The 19,209-nt window shown below is 46.8% G+C and overlaps 1 protein-coding gene across 4 annotated transcripts in view; it reads left to right on the plus strand.

The window, feature by feature from the left end:
* The first annotated feature begins 3,162 nt into the window (after positions 1-3,162).
* The window catches only part of NAP1L4 (nucleosome assembly protein 1 like 4), a 29,566-nt gene continuing 13,519 nt past the window's right edge, over positions 3,163-19,209 (plus strand). For 2 of the 4 annotated variants that reach the window (XM_040410656.1, XM_040410655.1), the window contains exons 1-8: positions 3,268-3,358; positions 9,173-9,232; positions 9,550-9,649; positions 10,687-10,828; positions 13,548-13,640; positions 14,222-14,341; positions 16,520-16,591; positions 16,914-17,053. In XM_040410656.1, the coding sequence (XP_040266590.1) occupies positions 3,283-3,358; positions 9,173-9,232; positions 9,550-9,649; positions 10,687-10,828; positions 13,548-13,640; positions 14,222-14,341; positions 16,520-16,591; positions 16,914-17,053 (803 nt within the window). In that variant the 5' untranslated portion in view covers positions 3,268-3,282. Of the gene's footprint in view, positions 3,237-3,267; positions 3,359-3,469; positions 3,480-9,172; positions 9,233-9,549; positions 9,650-10,686; positions 10,829-13,547; positions 13,641-14,221; positions 14,342-16,519; positions 16,592-16,913; positions 17,054-19,209 lie in introns of those variants that run through there. The other 2 variants (XM_040410657.1, XM_040410658.1) reach the window with 2 other exon arrangements.

Consider the following 19,209-nt stretch of genomic DNA (forward strand, 5'->3'; position numbering starts at 1 on the left):
TACTACTTTGTTGAAGCACCTTTTGATTTTATTACAGCACTCAGTCTTTTTGGGTAGGAGTCCATCAGCATGGCACATTTTGACTCGGCAGGTTTCGCCCACTCTTCTTTGCAAAAACACTCCAAATCTGTCAGATTGCGAGGGCATCTCCTGGGCACAGCCCTCTTCAGATCACCCCACAGATTGTCAATCAGATTCAGGTCTGGGCTCCGGCTGGGCCATTCCAAAACTGTAATCTTCTTCTGGTGAAGCCATTCCTTGGTTGATTTGGATGGATGCTTTGGGTCGTTGTCATGCTGAAAGATGAAGTTCCTCTTCATGTTCAGCTTTCTAGCAGAAGCCGGAAGGTTTTGGGCCAATATTGACTGGTATTTGGAACTGTTCAGAATTCCCTCTATTAACTAAGGCCCCAGTTCCAGCTGAAGAAGAACAGCCCCTTGGCATGATGCTGCCACCACCAGGCTTCACTGTGGGGATGGGGTTCTTCTGGTGATGGGCAGTGTTGTTTTTGCGCCAAACATATATTTTGTTATTATGGCCAAAAAGTTCCACCTTGGTTTCATCAGACCATAAGACCTTTTCCCACATGCTTTTGGGAGACTTCAGATGTGTTTTTGTAAAATGTATCCTGGCTTGGATGTTTTTCTTGGTAAGAAAAGGCTTCCGTCTTGCCCCTCTACCCCATAGCCCAGACATATGAAGAATACAGAAGATTGTTGTCACATGGACCACACAGCCAGGACTTACCAGATATTCCTGCAGGTCTTTTAATGTCGCTGTCGGCCTCTTGGTCGCCTCCCAGACCAGTTTTCTTCTCGTCTTTTCATCAGTTTTGGAGGGACGTCCAGTTCTTGGTGATGTCACTGTTGTGCCATATGTTCTCCAATTGATGATGACGGTCTCCACTGTGTTCCATGGTAGATCTAATGCCTTGGAGATTCTCTTGTCCCCTTCTCCTGACTGATACCTTCTAACAATGAGATCCCTCTGATGCTTTGGAAGCTCTCTGTGGACCATGGCTTCTGCTGTGGGAGGCGACTAAGAACATTTCAGGAAAGACCAACTAGAGCAGCTGAGCTTTATTTGGGGTTAATCAGAGGCACTTTACATGATGGCCGGGGTATGCTGACTCCGATCTAACAGGATTGTGAATGTAACAAGTATATATTGTGGCTCACCCGTATCTGTCAATGCGGTAAGGGTGCTCTGCTTTTTGGATGTATCACCTATGCATCCGGTATAGAGAGTTGCAATTATTTGAAATTAAAAGCAGGCACTCACCAGCTGGTTAGTCTAATAAGTAGTAGCTTTATATATTGAGATAAAATTTACAATAAAATATACATAAAATTAACATATAATACACTGGGGATAATAAGACATTAAGTATCCTACTTCAATATCCTGCCGGGTGAACAAATATCAAGCTTTGGGTCTATGAGTGTATATAATCAATTCATATAATCAAATCAACATCCTGTGTAAGATAAGGAACATACATGCATCCTTTGGTGAACAAAAAATCTGTGAAAAATAAAATCAAAATCCTGTGCAAAGTAGATAATACAAAAATAGTATGCTGGTGATATATTATAGGTAAATATAGTGATAAATAGGGTCGTGCATAGACCTAGTAGCAATTCCTCAGTTGAGGTATATATTGTTTCAGTTCAATGGCAGTTCCTCTATGCGTTTAGGCAGTAAGGCTTAGGTAAAGAATAGTCGGGTGTTAGAACTGGGGCGTCCCCCTAGTTCTTCAAACCCTCTTACCTTGCCTCTAGTTCAGGCTGAACCTTTAAAGGTGTCTCTCTCCTAAACGCTGGGGTCCTTGGTATAGGATCCAAATGTATAAAAGTTTTCCTCTCGTCGGTCTCAGCGTTCCACGAGAGTGCTTCCGTGCGTCTCAGCAATCAGGAAGTGATCTCTGCGTTCCACGAGGGTACTTCCGTGCGTCTCAGCGATCAGGAAGTGATCTCTCCAATTCTCGTGGGCTCGCGTAGTCTCGCGATCAATTAGTCCAGCTAAATTTTCACTGGATTATAGCTGCAGACTCAACGGTATTCTTCCAACTTTTTACAGAATAGGGTGGGTAAATACTCGCAGGAACCAGCCAGACGCGTTTCGAGGGTCCTCCCTCTTCCTCAGTGGCTAGCTTTATTTGGGGTTAATCAGAGGCACTTTACATGATGGCCGGGGTATGCTGACTCCGATCTAACAGGATTGTGAATGTGATTGCTTAATTCTGAACACAGCGACATCCCCAGTTATAAGAGGGTGTGCGCACTTATGCAACCACATTATTTTAGTTTTTTTTTGTTTTCTTCCCTTCACCTAAAAGATTTCAGTTTGTTTTTCCATTGAGTTGTACAGTTTATAGGTCACAATAAAGGTGGAAAAAGTTCTGAAATTATTTATCTTTGTCTCATTTTTTTTACATCACAGAAACCTGACATTTTAACAGGGGCGTGTAGACTTTTTATATCCACTGTATATATATTATATTAAAGTATAGTGGGCAGTGTATATGGTGTAGTAGATAGCACAGATATATGCAGTATATTATAGAAGACGGCATATATAGTATATATACAGTATAGTAGATGGTGTATATATGCAGCATTATTCAATTTATTGCTCTTTACAAGTTGGGGGCCATATTTATATTTGGTGACCGGCCACATTCCTGGTTAAGGTTATATACAAGTAATTGTAAAGTAAATCATTTGAAAGTGGCGTTAAAATATAAACCACGGGCCCAAAATGTGCACCAAAAAAAAGTTTGATTTAAAGAATGGAGTGAATTTGGGCCAGTGATCTGGCACTGCCAACATACAGAGGGTGAGGCCGTGCATCAGATACAGTGGAGTTCAGGTTCTGGGCATGAAAACTGGCATCAAGGTGGGCAGACACTTTTAACTGATTTTTTTAAGGGGCTAAATGAATTGGGTCCACTGACCTCACACGGACAGGATACGGAGGGGAGGGGGGTGACCCATCTCATACTCGGGTGATTTCTGCCGCCGAATACACTTTTTCTTTAAATCACCCCGGGGCTTGAGTAAGGACGGCGTCCGTCAGGCTGGTGATCACGTGACTCTACAGAGTGACATCGCCTCCACCAATCAGTGTACGGCTGCGTGGTTGCGTCATTCCTGGCCTAGCCAATTGGCGACGCCTTGGTTGAGACGTGCCTGGCAGTGGCTGAGAGGCAGGAGTGCGGCGATCTGAGGCGGCTGGTAAGCGGGTGTGAGTCGGGCTTAGGGCGCTGCTCACCGGCGGGGGATGTGTGCGGAGGAATCCGGGTGGACGGCGCGGCGCCGGGATATCGGGCGTTCGCGGGTGATGTGTGTGAGGAAAGGTGACAGCGTCATGTATAGGCCGGAGCCGGCAGCACGCTGATCTCCAGAGCCTGTCCCTCGGGTCCTCGCTGCTGTCTGCCGGACTGCTCTGCTGGGCAATGCCATGGGCTGGGCTTCCTGGTATGTCACCGGCAGCTGGTACAAGGGCCTCCTGCTGCCCTGACATGTGCCCACAGCCTGTACAGGGGCCTCCTGCTGCCCTGACATGTGCCCACAGCCTGTACAGGGGCCTCCTGCTGCCCTGACATGTGCCCACAGCCTGTACAGGGGCCTCCTGCTGCCCTGACATGTGCCCACAGCTTGTACAGGGGCCTCCTGCTGCCCTGACATGTGCCCACAGCCTGTACAGGGGCCTCCTGCTGCCCTGACATGTGCCCACAGCCTGTACAGGGGCCTCCTGCTGCCCTGACATGTGCCCACAGCCTGTACAGGGGCCTCCTGCTGCCCTGACATGTGCCCACAGCCTGTACAGGGGGCCTCCTGCTGCCCTGACATGTGCCCACAGCCTGTACAGGGGGCCTCCTGCTGCCCTGACATGTGCCCACAGCCTGTATAGGGGGCCTCCTGCTGCCCTGACATGTGCCCACAGCCGGTACAGGGGCCTCCTGCTGCCCTGACATGTGCCCACAGCCTGTACAGGGGGCCTCCTGCTGCCCTGACATGTGCCCACAGCCTGTACAGGGGGCCTCCTGCTGCCCTGACATGTGCCCACAGCCTGTACAGGGGGCTCCTGCTGCCCTGACATGTGCCCACAGCCTGTACAGGGGCCTCCTGCTGCCCTGACATGTGCCCACAGCCTGTACAGGGGCCTCCTGCTGCCCTGACATGTGCCCACAGCCTGTACAGGACACCCCTGCTGCCCTGACATGTGCCCACAGCCGGTACAGGGGCCCCCTGCTGCCCTGACATGTGCCAACAGCCTGTACAAGGGCCTCCTGCTGCCCTGACATGTGCCCACAGCCTGTACAGGAGCCTCCTGCTGCCCTGACATGTGCCCACAGCCTGTACAGGAGCCTCCTGCTGCCCTGACATGTGCCCACAGCCTGTACAGGGGCCTCCTGCTGCCCTGACATGTGCCCACAGCCTGTACAGGGGCCTCCTGCTGCCCTGACATGTGCCCACAGCCTGTACAGGACCCCCCCCCCCCCCCCTGCTGCCCTGACATGTGCCCACAGCCTGTACAGGACCCCCCCCCCCCTGCTGCCCTGACATGTGCCCACAGCCTGTACAGGACCCCCCCCCCCCCCCCCTGCTGCCCTGACATGTGCCCACAGCCTGTACAGGACCCCCCCCCTGCTGCCCTGACATGTGCCCACAGCGGGTACAGGGGCCCCCTGCTGCCCTGACATGTGCCCACAGCCGGTACAGGGGCCTTCTGCCTATGACATGCTCACCCTTATAGGAGGCTTTTGATGCGTTGGCATGTCCACTGCTCCTACAGGGGCACCCTACTACCCCGACATGTGCCCAAAGCCTCCAATAGGGGCTTTCTGCTTCACTGGCAGATCGCCAAAAGCTGGTACAGGGGCTGCTGTATAGGTATTGATGCTAATGAAGAGCAGGTATGGTGCCCGCCTCTTGGAGATGTTTTCAAGGTCTTTTATTGTAGGTAACATGTATGTGAATTATAGCAAATACCAGGGAATATGTGATACCGTACCTTGCCAAGTGGCATGGTGCCCCACCCCCAGTGGGAGTGTACCCACTTGTTCTCCTGCATAACCATCCTAATTTAAAGGGGCCTTCCCTGCTTCTAGGTTTCTGTTCTCTGCTCCTTCTGTTCACTCCAGAGCCCTCGTGTCCCACTGTAGATGCCACCTTTGCGGGCGCAGCTGCCACATAATCGACCCCCTGTAACCCTATACATGCTGTGCATCATTAAGGGACATATGCTGCAGGAGGAAGTGTATGAAGTTATTAATAGCTCGGGACTGGCGCAGCGGGTACTCGCGGCCTTGGCACATGTCATTCTATGATATTTATGTCCTGATATCAATGTCCTGAGTACAAATAAAACTTCCATGTGCCACACGGGCATCAGATTGGTAGTGCAGGCAGCAGACGAGGGATTGGCACTACACTAAACTGGCACACTGCAGTAAATCTGTGGTGCCACATAATTAAAGGAGCCTTTGCCTCTGAAATCTTATTTATATAATTCCCGTGAGTTGTCGTATCTGTTCCCCGGAAAGCTGGGTGACGACCATTATAGCAGCACCTGGGTGTGGAAGAAAAGCTCTCCTGGTGGAATGATCCATTAGCTCGTTCTGCACTCGGTGGTCGTGCAGCTGCTGTGAAAATACAACCCCCAGCATGTCCCAACATGCTTGGAGTGGTATCCTTCAAACAGCTGGACGTCCATAGAGCGCAGCAGAGGCGGCAGCTTTACTCCTGACACGTGGAGCTTCCTGCGGGGTAACACTGCTTCTTTGTTTGCACTGAACGCCTCTCTGTAGCCGTATAGGGAGTTGTTTGTTAGATACACCCTCATCTAGTCAGGTCTGGAGGGGGGCGGGGGCCTAGGACGCCCCCTACAGTACCTCCCCCATGTTTAAAGGGGCTTCCTGTGTCTGTAATAAAAAGTTCTACAACTTTCTAAGTCCTTACAGCTTCAGATCTCTGCTTGCTGTCAGTGAGTTTCTCCCAGCTCTGGGATTGTTGCAGTTGTATCCAGTGTAGACCATCTTTTGTAGGAGTAACATATCAGCAGTACACATCTCTCTCCTGCCCTTTTTTTCCCGTTGCAATGTATCGGTGCAGGTAAGGCTACTTTCACACTCGCGTTTTGGCTTTCCGTTTGCGAATCGGTTCAAAACGGATCCGTTTCGCCCTAATGCATTCTGAATGGAAAAGGATCCGCTCAGAATGCATCAGTTTGCCTCCGTTCAGTCTCCATTCCGCTCTGGAGGCGCTGCCTGCAGCGTTTTGGTGTCCGCCTGATTAAACTGAGCCAAACGCATCCGTCCTGGCACACAATGTAAGTCAATGGGGACGGATCCGTTTTCTCTGGCACAATAGAAAACGGATCAGTCCCCCATTGAATTCCAAGGGAGTTCATGACGGATCCGTCTTTGCTATGTTACAGATAATAAAAACGGATCCGTTCATGACGGATGCAGGCGGTTGTATTATCGTAACGGATCCGTTTTTTGCAGATCCATGACGGATCTGCCCAAAATGTGAGTGTGAAGGTAGCCTAAAATTTACCCGTCTGGAATGCAACCAGTTTATGGGTAAAACTGTAGCAATGACTGGGTATGCCATGAGGGTGCCCCCTATATGTAGAGGTTTGTGGCACGTGGCAAAACCCAGACACAGTCTTTCCATGAATTGCTGCGATTTTCGGCTGTGTAGCTTGGACGGATAGAGGTCTGAGTTGCGATTGGTGGTAAAACCTTGTGCAGTTCTTGACTATGCGACAAAAACGGCTACAAGTCCGAATGGCGGTGGTCTCGTTGCTGGGACCTTCGCTGTAATGGAGGAGAACTGGTCGCCTCCGTTTTCTGGCTCGGTGGTCATAGGTTAACGGTATGTGGTCGTTCTGCCATGAGTGTTTTTGCATCTAAGTTAGGGGATTGTGCAGCAAGTACTTGCCCCCGGCTGCCTCCCTCGGGGCCCCACCTGATGATTCTAGATGTTTCTGCAGTGTCACTCTTTGTATTGCTGATGTCTGGTTTGTATCCCGGTGACACCCTCAAAGTGCTGAGTCAGCTGCAAAGATTAAGCTGAGTTCTCAAAAAGGGGGATAGGTGCAGAGGGTCGGAAGGGGGTGGTAAATTTAACAGGCCTTTGCACTTGTTTTTATTTTTTAATTTAGTTAGTTAAGTAGTTAAATATCTTTAGTTTGTATCAGCGATTTGCTGGGCTGCATCACAGCCCTATCTGTAAGTGGCCTCCTAGCATTGCTTACTCAAGGAGTACAATGGTGGGATGACAGTGAAGACTGACACATACTGAGCAGCGGCAGAAGTGGGCAGCAGTCGATGCGACTGCATGACTTTACCAATGTAGGTCCAATTCAGGTTGTACGCACTGCTGGGTGGCAATTCAGCCTTCAGTGGTTAAAGGGGTTGTCTCATCTCAGAGAATGGGGGCATGTCGCTAGGATATGCCCCCATTGTCTTATAGGTGCAGGTCCCAACTCTGGGACCCGCACCTAAAACGAGAACTGAGCCCCGAAAGCGGTGGAGGGCGCACTGCGCATGCGCAGCCGCCCTCCATTCATTTCTATGGGGCTTCCGAAAATAGCCGAGCGCTGGCTATTTCCTTCCGGCTCGTAGAAGTGAATGGGAGCAGTGGCCAGTCATGCGTGGTGCGCTCCCTTTCACTTCTATTGGTGGGGGGGGGTCCTCCCGCCACCACTTTGTGGGGCTCTCTTTAGGAGATAGGTGCGGGTCCCAGCCGTGGGACAATGGGGGTATATCATAGCAATATACCCCCATTGTCTGAGATAAGACAACCCCTTTAATGGAGTAACCAAGAGATAACGGAGAAATGTCTAGAGAGAATATTTCAAGATGTGACAGAGGAGGACGATTCAGGGTCCGCCTTTCCAGGACGTTGTTTGAGTGGAAAATGTTCTTTTTAAGCATCTCTCCCTTTCTTGGGACTGGATGAAATGTGAGTCGCACATTAGGGGCCTCGTGTGTCGTTATCATATTGCAGTAATTCTCATAGTCTCCACTCTGTAAGTGGGGGCATCATCTTTGTATACAGTCTTAGCCCCCCTTTGGGTCCCAATGCCATCTTCCTCTCACCTGGCTGCAGGATCTGACTACACAGGGATTGTTTGTAATCTGTAACCGTGGAGACGCACCAGTCTCCTAGGAGCTGTGTGCACGGAACAGTGTCCATATACTCGCTATTTGCAAATGTCGTGCACTGAATCAGTCAAGAAGTTGTGCCTCCATGTGGGATCTGCAGCGCAGGTCATGGCCACAGGACACGAGATCCTAAACAGGTTGGACAGGTCTGTGTCTATCCACAGGCTGTGTACATTGCTCCATACAGGTCTGATCTGCTTCATTTCAGTATTCCAAGCACATCTTTTATGCGCTGTGGTTGGATTCAGGGCGCTGTGCTTTTTGGGATGGGCTTTGTTTTATAACCTTTTGTTTAAATGAACACTTCTGATACCCAGTGCAGTCTTATAGGGCGTCTGTCAGCAGATTTGCACCTATGACACTGGCTGACCTGTTCCATGTGCACCTGGCAGCTCAAGGCATCTGTAAGCCCACTCGCCACGCCAAGGTTGCCTCTACGAGTGGGTCCTACTCTAAAATTGGGGCGGCCATCCACGCTGTGGCGCCAATTGGCAGGCAGCGGGACCCAGCAGCCAAACAGCACCCCTGCTGCCTGACTATGCCATACCTAGCACTGGGCCCCACCAACCCGCCAGAAAAACGGCACAGTGACGCCACAAAGCACTTGAGCAAAGTGCCCTCTAGCATTCTCACAAGACCCATGCTCCTTCTGTCCGTAGATGTCTTGATAATGAAACCCCCACTCTTTCTGGCCATAGTCTTGAACGCACAGAGGAACCATTCATTGTAATGATCTCTGGGGCTCCCAGAGCCAAAGTCCCTATGTCTTTGTGTTGCAACCATTTATTGAAGGGACCTATAGAATATAGTGTGCCCGGGTGCAGTGGTTGGGTGTGCCAACCTGGCAAACAGACGTCACCTTCCTTTAGCTCTGAGGGATTATTGGAGGTTTGTCTGTTATTCTTCTTGTCGAAGGCCTGACCCGGGAGGTGGAACAATGCTCTATTAGTGTGATAAACTCTGATTGAACTTTTTCTGTTTCTTCTGCAGCAAAGCTGACAACTGCTGGAGCGCCCATGGAAGGGAATAAGCATGCAAGTGATAAGAAGGGTGAGTTGCAGCGGTAAAAAATACCATAGACTGCTTAAGAGTTTGGCTACACAGTGACATGTGTTGCAATGTATTTAGATGGTGTTGCAATGCAACACATGACATGCTGCGACTGCAATGTGACATGTCTCAAAAAATCCATATGTGCTGGATTTTTTGTCGCACGTTGTGCCTGACTCTTAATCCATTTACAGTAATGCGAGTCTCGCACGACATGCAACTTGCCTGCTCACTTATCTCCGGCGCTGCCATAGAAATGAATAGAGCGGAATTGAGCTTTTTGCACTGTAGTAATCGCTGCTGTTTTGTGTCACCAGATAAACTAACCGATCAGATAATGCAGAATCCTCAGGTTCTCGCTGCTCTTCAGGAAAGACTTGACAGCGTCTCCCAGACACCATCAAGCTATATTGAAACGTAAGTCACCCGACAATGTGACCCAAGATCCTTCAGAAAACAACTGACTGATTACCATGTTTTAGTAACTATTGGCATTCCCCATGTAATAATTCTGGAGCATCTATTCTTATCGCTCTATGTTGTCATTCCTCTGCTATTCCTTGTAGAAATTTATTAATGAATTGCTAGCTGTCTGCAATAAAGGTTCAACTGGGTGTTACAAGTTGGGGAGGGGGGGGGGGTTTCCCTGCACAGTCTGCCAATGTAGGGCACACTCCTCAACAGGTAACACCCATATGGACCTTTATTGTAGACTGCTGGCAAATCTTTCATAAACGTCTAGTAGGAATAATAGATGAATGACACAACATAGTCATATGTACGGAAGCTCCAGAATTGTTATTACATGGGGAATGCAAGTAGTTACTAAAACAGACATGTGACATGTCCTCTGTAACCTTTTATGCCCCTGCTTTTCAAGACTTCCGATCGGCAAAACTGTGTAGTTGTATAGCAGTATAGTCATAGGTATACTATACATTTACATCACTGTATAATGGCTCATGCACACGGCCGTAGCCGTTTTTGTGGTCCACAAATTGCGGATCCACAAAACATGGATACTGGCCATTTGCGGAACGTCCTTCCCTCTATAGCATTGTTTTACCTTGTCGGTAAAACAGACAGTAATAGGACGTGTTCTATTTTTTTTTTTTCCGAGGCCGTTGATCAGACATACGGATGTGGACAGCGCACTGTTGGAGGTGAATGTGTCCCCATCTGACCTGCAGAAAATGTGGATTGGATGCGGACAAAAAACACGATTGTGTGCATGAAACCCTAACTCTGTTTGCCATTCAGTTGTCACAGCCACGGCACATCTGCAGGTTTTCGGTTTTGGAGACTGGAAAAGCTGAAAGACGAGTACCATGGATGCGCAATCGGCAGCTGTTTTGCCTTTCACACAGTCGCCCAGAAAACCTTGGAGTATTTGGAAAGGGGGACGATTGATGTAAAATACTGAACTCAATGGGTTTTATCTTTCCCCTAAACAGTTTACCAAAAGCAGTGAAGAGAAGAATCAATGCATTAAAGCAACTTCAGGAGAAATGTGCACACATAGAAGCGAAATTCTATGAGGAGGTGCATGAGCTGGAAAGAAAGTATGCAGCCCTGTACCAGCCCCACTTTGAGAAGGTATGCAGAGTGCATGTCATCCTATACCATATGTCTGACGCCCTGCTGTTCAGGCTGACTTCATGTTATTTACATGTAAAATGATGCGGTAACCAGATTTAACATGCTGTTCCGAATAGAGCACCTGTGCGTTATTTTGCCTTGATGGCTACTTTTGGGGTTTGTGTATTTTATGCCCCCAACAGGAGCAAGCTGGCTCTGCTCTGTATTAGGGTTGTTGCGGGTATCGAAATATCAATACCCAATAGATACTTTAGTCCCGGTATCAATAAGATACCGGGATTTGACCTTTATTGATACTAGAGATGCGCTACTGCGTAGCCTAGTATCACAGAACATGAGCGCGCTGCTGTCAGCGCGCTCATGTTCCCTCAGCAGCACAGGGGAGAAGGAGTCACTCTCTCCCTCCCCCCTGTGCCGCTGCTGCCAATAAGAGGGAGGGGCGGGCGCAATGCGCCACTAATGAAAGTTAAAGTGAACCTGTCGCCTAAAAAAACACCTCCCAAACCACAAGCATTACCAGCAGTATGTTTTTTTTAAAGATCCTTTTCTTCCACTGGCCAGATGCACCAAAATCTTGAAAAATAAACTTTAATCCCCTGCATGCGCTATGTAACAGCAGAGTTTGAAGTCAAGGGGGCAGCGGCCTCCTCGCTTAGTCAAGATAACCACGCCCCCTTTCTCTGCTGGAGGAAGAAAAGGATCTTTAGAAACGTACTGCTGGCTACTTTAAGGTAATGCTGGTGGTTTGGGAGGCGTTTTTAGGTTACAGGTTCCCTCGTTTAATACAAATACAGGTGCTGGCAGCTGAATCACATAGCCGCGATCAGCGGCAGTTAACCCCTCAGGTGCGGCACCTAAGGGGTTAACTGCCGCTGATCGCGGCACCCAGCTATGTGATTCTGCTGCCGGTACTTGTATTAAAGGTTGATTATCATTGGTGGCGCAGTGCTCCCCCCTCTCAACCCCCCAGTATTAAAATAATTGGTGGCAGTGGCCGCAGGGTCCCCTCCTCATTGGTGGCAGTGGCAGCTTCTGATCGGAGCCCCAGCAGTGTAATCCTGGGGCTCCGATCGGTAGCCCTTGCTGCCATGGTAATCTCCCTTCTGCTGTGTGCACTATGCACAGGGCAGCAGGGAGAGTGTGAAGTCCTATTCAGCCTAATAGAGCTCTTTTAGGGTTAATAGGACAAGGGATGAAAATATCCCAGGTTCTAACACCTAAGGCAGCTGTTATTAAATAGAAAGTGTAAAAAAAAAAAAAAGTTTAAAAGACACACCAAATTAAGTATAAATCACCCCCTTTCCCAATTTTACATCTAAAATATATAAATAATAAATAAACATATTACATATCACCACGTCCAAAAAGTCCAAACTATTAAAATATTTAAAAAATCTCCTATGCGGAGAACGCCAGAAAAGAAAAAAATAACTAAAAACTGCGTGATTCACCATTTTTATAAATGTGGAATGCACGCGGCTTTTTTGGCGTGGTATCGAGTATCTCAATACTTTTTTATGGTATCGAAATCAAATCAAAATTTTGGTATCTCAACAACCCTTCTCTGTATAACTAAAAAATATAATTTTAGCACACTTAAGCTACATGCACACAATCGTATTTTGTTTGTGTCCGTTCCGTTTTTTTTTTGCAGATAGGATGCTGACCCATTCATTTCAATTGGTCAGCAAAAAATGCGGAAAGCACACCTTGTGCTGTCCACATCAGTTTGTCCATTCTGTAGCCCCGCCAAAAAAAACATGTGCTATTCTTGTCTGTTTTAGGGATTGTTACAATGGATCCGCAAAAAAAAAAATTGAATACTGATGTCATCCGTTTTTTTTATGCGGACCGCAAAACACATACATTCGTGTGCATGTAGCCTTAGGCTAAGTTCAGACATTGAGAATTTGTGCCACAGATTCTGTACCGCCAATAACAATACAAGTGGATGAGCTTTAAAAACAAACATCCATATGTAGCGGAAAGTCCGTGTGGATGTGAGGGGATGCAACAAATTTGCAGATTTGTCACAGATGTTCACTGCAGATTTCTCCCCATCGATTTGTGTTGAAATCCATAGTGAATTTGCAGCAGATCTCGTCCCTTATGTCTGGACTCGCACTGTTCTGCTCTGTTTCCGCGCTGCTGGCTCTGGGGCCCTCCACTGCACCTTGTTCCAGTTGAGAAGTCTTTTGGTCAATCAATCAGAGTAAAATCAGAGAGAAAAAATGATAATGCACTAGCCAAATAAATGCAAGCATTATATATGGATTAAGTCCTCACTCTGATGTAATAAAATCTGAGACTCTTAGCCAATATATTTTGATCAAAACACATCTGTGCCCACCTAACCCCGGCAGGTCCTACGCTAAACCTACCTATGCCATTGGGCATCTATGTTCAGGAGCGCAGACGCTGCACATATGGTGTGCTGCTCCTAGTCACCTCTATGTGCATCCAGCGAACAATGAGAGGAGGAGCAAGCACAGCTATATGTACCACCTAATCAAGGCGGTCTGTTTGATAGAAAGGGCAAAAGTGCACAGGAATGCTACTCCCAAGATAAAATAGGAGCACATTCACACTTGAAGGTGCCACTCCCTCAAGCATATACTACATAATAAACAAAAATCACAGAAAAGAGAAAAAACTAAGATAAAAACATCCTGCACGATATGATAATATGCGGATTTCCCTGTGATTTTCTTTGCAGAGGAATATCATTGTTTCAGGACAGGAGGAGCCATCAGACGCAGAGTGTGAATGGCACAGTGGTGGCGAAGAAGAAGACAAAGACAAATTATCAGTAAGTAACCAGAGATTGCACCCTAATTCACCCCCTGAACAAAATGTTGCAGTTTGTATCCATGGAATTAGCCATATATCACATTACTTATCCTGAGTTATATCATGTTATACTCCAGAGCTGCACTCACTATTCTGCTGGTGCAGTCACTGTGTACATACATTACTTATCCTGTACTGATCCTGAGTTACATCCTGTATTATACCCCAGAGCTGCACTCACTGTTCTGCCGGTGCAGTCACTGTGTACATACATTACTTATCCTGTACTGATCCTGAGTTACATCCTGTATTATACCCCAGAGCTGCACTCACTGTTCTGCCGGTGCAGTCACTGTGTACATACATTACTTATCCTGTACTGATACTGAGTTACATCCTGTATTTTACCCCAGTGCTGCATTTTCTTAGACTCCAGAGCTGAAATCTCCCAGCGCTCCTTGCTGGTTCAATGTCTGCTCAGTGGTGACTCTTACATGTTCATGTCAAAACATTGCAGAGAATCAAATATGCAGCTATAAAAATGTCATCTGTTTTAACAGTTGTATTAAATCTGTTTTTCAATTTTTTTTTTTTTGTTAGGAAGATGTTAAAAACAAAATGACCATATCAGACGCACCAAATACAGAAGACCCCAAAGGGATCCCAGACTTCTGGCTCACAATATTTAGGAATGTAGACATGATTAATATATCTTTACAGGTAAGACATTTCCAGTTTATAGCTTGACGAAATCCATGATTCAGTATTGAGTTGTTAGAAGTTTTTCCATGAGCGAAACTGATTGATTGTCCTGTGATGCTTGTTTGGGATTTTTATGACATAATCTAGTCCGTTAATACAAAAACTCCAGTTAGACCGTATTGGATGCAACTTGTTTATTTTGTGTTCAGAGTTGGTTGCTGCGGCGAGGTAACGTTTCGGCGACTCTGTGCCTTCATCAGACTGCAGCAAAAAAAAAATAGTGTCTATATCATTAAATATGACAGCGGATATTCAATGTACACTTGAATATAGGAAAATTACATAAGTAAAATACATAAATAAATGAAAAGTTAAGGTATAAGAAAATAATAAATTCGATTTCCGCTAGAGTTCAAAGTTGAAGAACCTGTGTCCCAGGAACAACTTGCCCAAGCGGCATTAGGTAAGTTGTTCCTGGGACACTGGGCCAGTATTACTATACCTGCAATTAGCTGTAATTAACTTGTAATCAATTGAGTGCATTATGGATAGGAATATACCTAATAATATAAGTATAGGCAAGCTGCCTCTTGGGACTCTGGTCCAACATGATCATGCTTACAGTAAACTGAGTGCAATGTAGATAGAAATATATCACTACAGATAGGTGCTATAATGGTTTTTCGGGCGATTTCCTTAAACTCACCAGTACAGCTGTTTTTGACGAAAGAGGATGACACTGGTTGACTGTGTCCTTGCCGCAACAGGTTCTTCAACTTTGAACTCTAACGGAAATCCAATTTATTATTTTCTTATGCCTTTTATTTTCTTATACCTTAACTTTTCATTTATTTATGTATTTTACTTATGTAATTTTCCTATATTCAAGTGTACATTGAATATCCGCTGTCATATTTAATGATATAGACACTATATATTTTTTTTTGCTGCAGTCTGATGAAGGCACAGAGTTGCCGAAACGTTACCTCGCCGCAGCAACCAACTCGGAACACAAAATAAACAAGTTGCATCCAATACGGTCTAACTGGAGTTCTTGTATTAATTGTTAAAAGGGGTGGGAACCCTACTCCAGAAAAATATCCACTGAGTGCTACAAGGGCTCTGCTTGTGATTTATCTAGTCCGTGTGATAGTAAAATCCATTTAACCCCTTGAAGGGGTTGTCTCACTTTAGCAAATGGCATTTTTCATGTAGAGAAAGTTAATACAAGGCCCTTACTAATGTATTATGATTGTCCATATTGCCTCCTTTGCTGGCTTCATTCATTTTTCCATGGCGTTATACACAGCTCGTTTTCAGGGGTTACAACCATCGCGCAGATACCAGGGATTGGAGCTGCTGCACATGTGTAACCGTGTGCTCCCGCGGTCCCGGCCGCCATAAGGCCCAGCACCTTTTTCCATAGTGTGCAAGCACGGCCACCACTGCTGGATTACAGCGTGGTCAGAACCCTGGAAAGAAGCAGTGTATAATGTGATGGAAAAACTAATCCAGCCAGCAATGGAGGCAATATGGGCAATCGCTATACATTAGTAAGTGCCTTGTATTAACTTTCTCTACACAGTAAGGGCTCCTGCACACAACTGTGGTTTTGGTCTGTAGTTTTTGCGGATCAGATGTGGATCCGTTCACTTCAATGGGGCCACAAAAGATGTGGACAGCACACCGTGTGCTGTATGCATCCATATGTCTGTTCCACGGCCCCAAATTTTGCATCAAGGGGTCAATGGGCTAAGCCACCATTGAATATATTCATTGTATAGCTCACAAAAATGAAGCATATTTGTAATTTACATGCTGTTATAGACTATCCAGTGGAGTTATGTTGACTTGTAGTATGGTGCCATTTGGTGTTACAATGTTAATCAATGTGCACGTCCATCCCCTGAGTGCTGATGGACAGGCATGCTCACTCTCCTCACACCCAGCATACTGATCCTCTCTATTAGCTCCATGCCAGCCAATAGAAGTAGTTTGTAAGAGAAGGAGATTATGTCCAGAGCCCACCCCAGCAGCACCAAGGGGGAAACATGGAAGCAAATTACTTTAAAGTCACTATTGACAGTCATTCTGGACTTCTGGTATGAAAATGTTTCATGCAGTAACACATTTAATTCCTCTTAACTTTTACATTTCCATTCACTGTAGTTATTTACAAGTTTATTCTTTTTACAGGAGTATGACGAGCCAATATTAAAGCACTTGCAGGATGTAAAAGTGAAATTCTCTGAACCAGGGCAGCCAATGGTGAGTAGTTTGGGATTGTCAGGGTTTTCTCTGTTTATTTCTAGTACTTAAAGGGCTTCTCCAGGAATTATTTAAAATGACCGTGAGCAGGACTGGTTGGGGGGGGGGGGGGGGTTTATCACTACACTGCTGTATGATGGTAGTAATGATGTCATCCTGCGTACAATATACCGTCATGGCTGAGCAGCCCAAACAAATTCTTCCCTTTCAGTGGCTGCGGTGTATTAGATTGCATGTTTCACATGTCCAGATTGTGTGTGGTTGGGTACATTTCCACAAGGTTTATTACTAATCATCCTGATTATCCTTCATTATTTTACAGGCTTTCACATTAGAGTTCCACTTCGAACCTAATGAGCATTTCACGAACACTATTCTGACGAAAATCTACAAGATGAAGTCGGAGCCGGACTCTGCTGATCCCTTTTCATTTGAAGGCCCCGAAATTGTCGATTGTGAGGGGTAAGATGATTTGAAGCAACTGTGCTTTGTCTAAGGGTTCTTATACATTTATAGATGATCTGGAGGATTATCCGGAACTCCCGATATCTATCAGATCATCAGCGGAGATGAGGTGTACATTTAGATGCAGCAATCGCCTCCGCTGTTTGGGGACAAGTGATTGCTGTATCAATGGCTTGTCCCTTTAGAAAATCATTGTTCCAGCATTTTGGTGCCTGGGAAGCGACACAATTGCTCATTCATAGGGTGATTGCCGGAACCTTCTACACAGGCACAAATGCTCATCCCTGATAATAAGAACCTGTGAGTCCTGCTTGTCCCTGCCCACCCGTAGAGTTTGTCTGACAGCTCTTTCTGTATACAAACTCGTACAGGAAACGTTTTTTACTCTGTAGGCAAGGAAGCAGGACTCGCAGGCTTTCTCTGTGTAAGTAGGAATAGCAGGACTCGCAGGCTTTCTCTGTGTAAGTAGGAATAGCAGGACTCGCAGGCTCTCTGTGTGAGTAGGAATAGCAGGACTCGCAGGCTTTCTCTGTGTAAGTAGGAATAGCAGGACTCGCAGGCTTTCTCTGTGTGAGTAGGGATAGCAGGACTCGCAGGCTCTCTGTGTGAGTAGGAATAGCAGGACTCGCAGGCTTTCTCTGTGTAAGTAGGAATAGCAGGACTCGCAGGCTTTCTCTGTGTGAGTAGGGATAGCAGGACTCGCAGGCTCTCTGTGTGAGTAGGAATAGCAGGACTCGCAGGCTTTCTCTGTGTGAGTAGGGATAGCAGGACATGCAGGGTTTCTCTGTGTGAGTAGGAATAGCAGGACTCGCAGGCTTTTTCTGTTTGTAGGTAGGGACAGCAGGACTCGCAGGCTTTCTCTGTGTAAGTAGGAATAGCAGGACTCGCAGGCTTTCTCTGTGTAAGTAGGAATAGCAGGACTCGCAGGCTCTCTGTGTGAGTAGGAATAGCAGGACTCGCAGGCTTTCTCTGTGTAAGTAGGAATAGCAGGACTCGCAGGCTTTCTCTGTGTGAGTAGGGATAGCAGGACTCGCAGGCTCTCTGTGTGAGTAGGAATAGCAGGACTCGCAGGCTTTCTCTGTGTAAGTAGGAATAGCAGGACTCGCAGGCTTTCTCTGTGTGAGTAGGGATAGCAGGACTCGCAGGCTCTCTGTGTGAGTAGGAATAGCAGGACTCGCAGGCTTTCTCTGTGTGAGTAGGGATAGCAGGACATGCAGGGTTTCTCTGTGTGAGTAGGAATAGCAGGACTCGCAGGCTTTTTCTGTTTGTAGGTAGGGACAGCAGGACTCGCAGGCTTTTTCTGTTTGTAGGTAGGGACAGCAGGACATGCAGGGTTTCTCTGTACACTGAACAAAAAATATAAACGCAACACTTTTGGTTTTGCTCCCATTTTGCATGAGCTGAACTCAAAGATCTGAAACATTTTCTACCCATTACTCTCAAATATTGTTCACAAATCTGTCTAAATCTGTGTTAGTGAGCACTTCTCCTTTGCTGAGATAATCCATTCCACATCACAGGTGTGGCATATCAAGGTGCTAATTAGACAGCATGAATATTGCACAGGTGTGCCTTAGACTGCCCACAATAAAAGGTCACTCTGAAATGTGCAGTTTGATCACACGGCACACTGCCACAGATCTCGCAACGTTTGAGGGAGCGTGCAATTGGCATGCTGACTGCAGGAATGTCTACCAGAGCTGTTGCCCGTGCAATGAATGTTCATTTCTCTACCATAAGCCGTCTCCAAAGGCGTTTCAGAGAATTTGTCAGTACATCCAACCGGCCTCACAACCGCAGACCACGTGTAACCACACCAGCCAGGGACCTCCACATCCAGCATGTTCACCTCCATGATCGTCTGAGACCAGCCACCCGGACAGCTGCAGCAACAATCGGTTTGCATAACCAAAGAATTTCTGCACATCCTGTCAGAAACAGTCTCAGGGAAGCTCATCTGCATGCTCGTCGTCCTCATCGGGGTCTGGACCTGACTGCAGTTCATAGTCGTAACCGACTTGAGTGGGCAAATGCTCACATTCGATGTCGTCTGGCACGTTGGAAAGGCAGATTGCAGGGATCTGTACACAATTCCTGGAAGCTGAAAACATCCCAGCTCTTGCATGGCCAGCATACTCACCGGACATGTCACC

This window comes from Bufo bufo, chromosome 10, assembly GCF_905171765.1.
Source record: "Bufo bufo chromosome 10, aBufBuf1.1, whole genome shotgun sequence".
In the NCBI taxonomy this organism is placed as follows: Eukaryota; Metazoa; Chordata; class Amphibia; order Anura; family Bufonidae; genus Bufo; species Bufo bufo.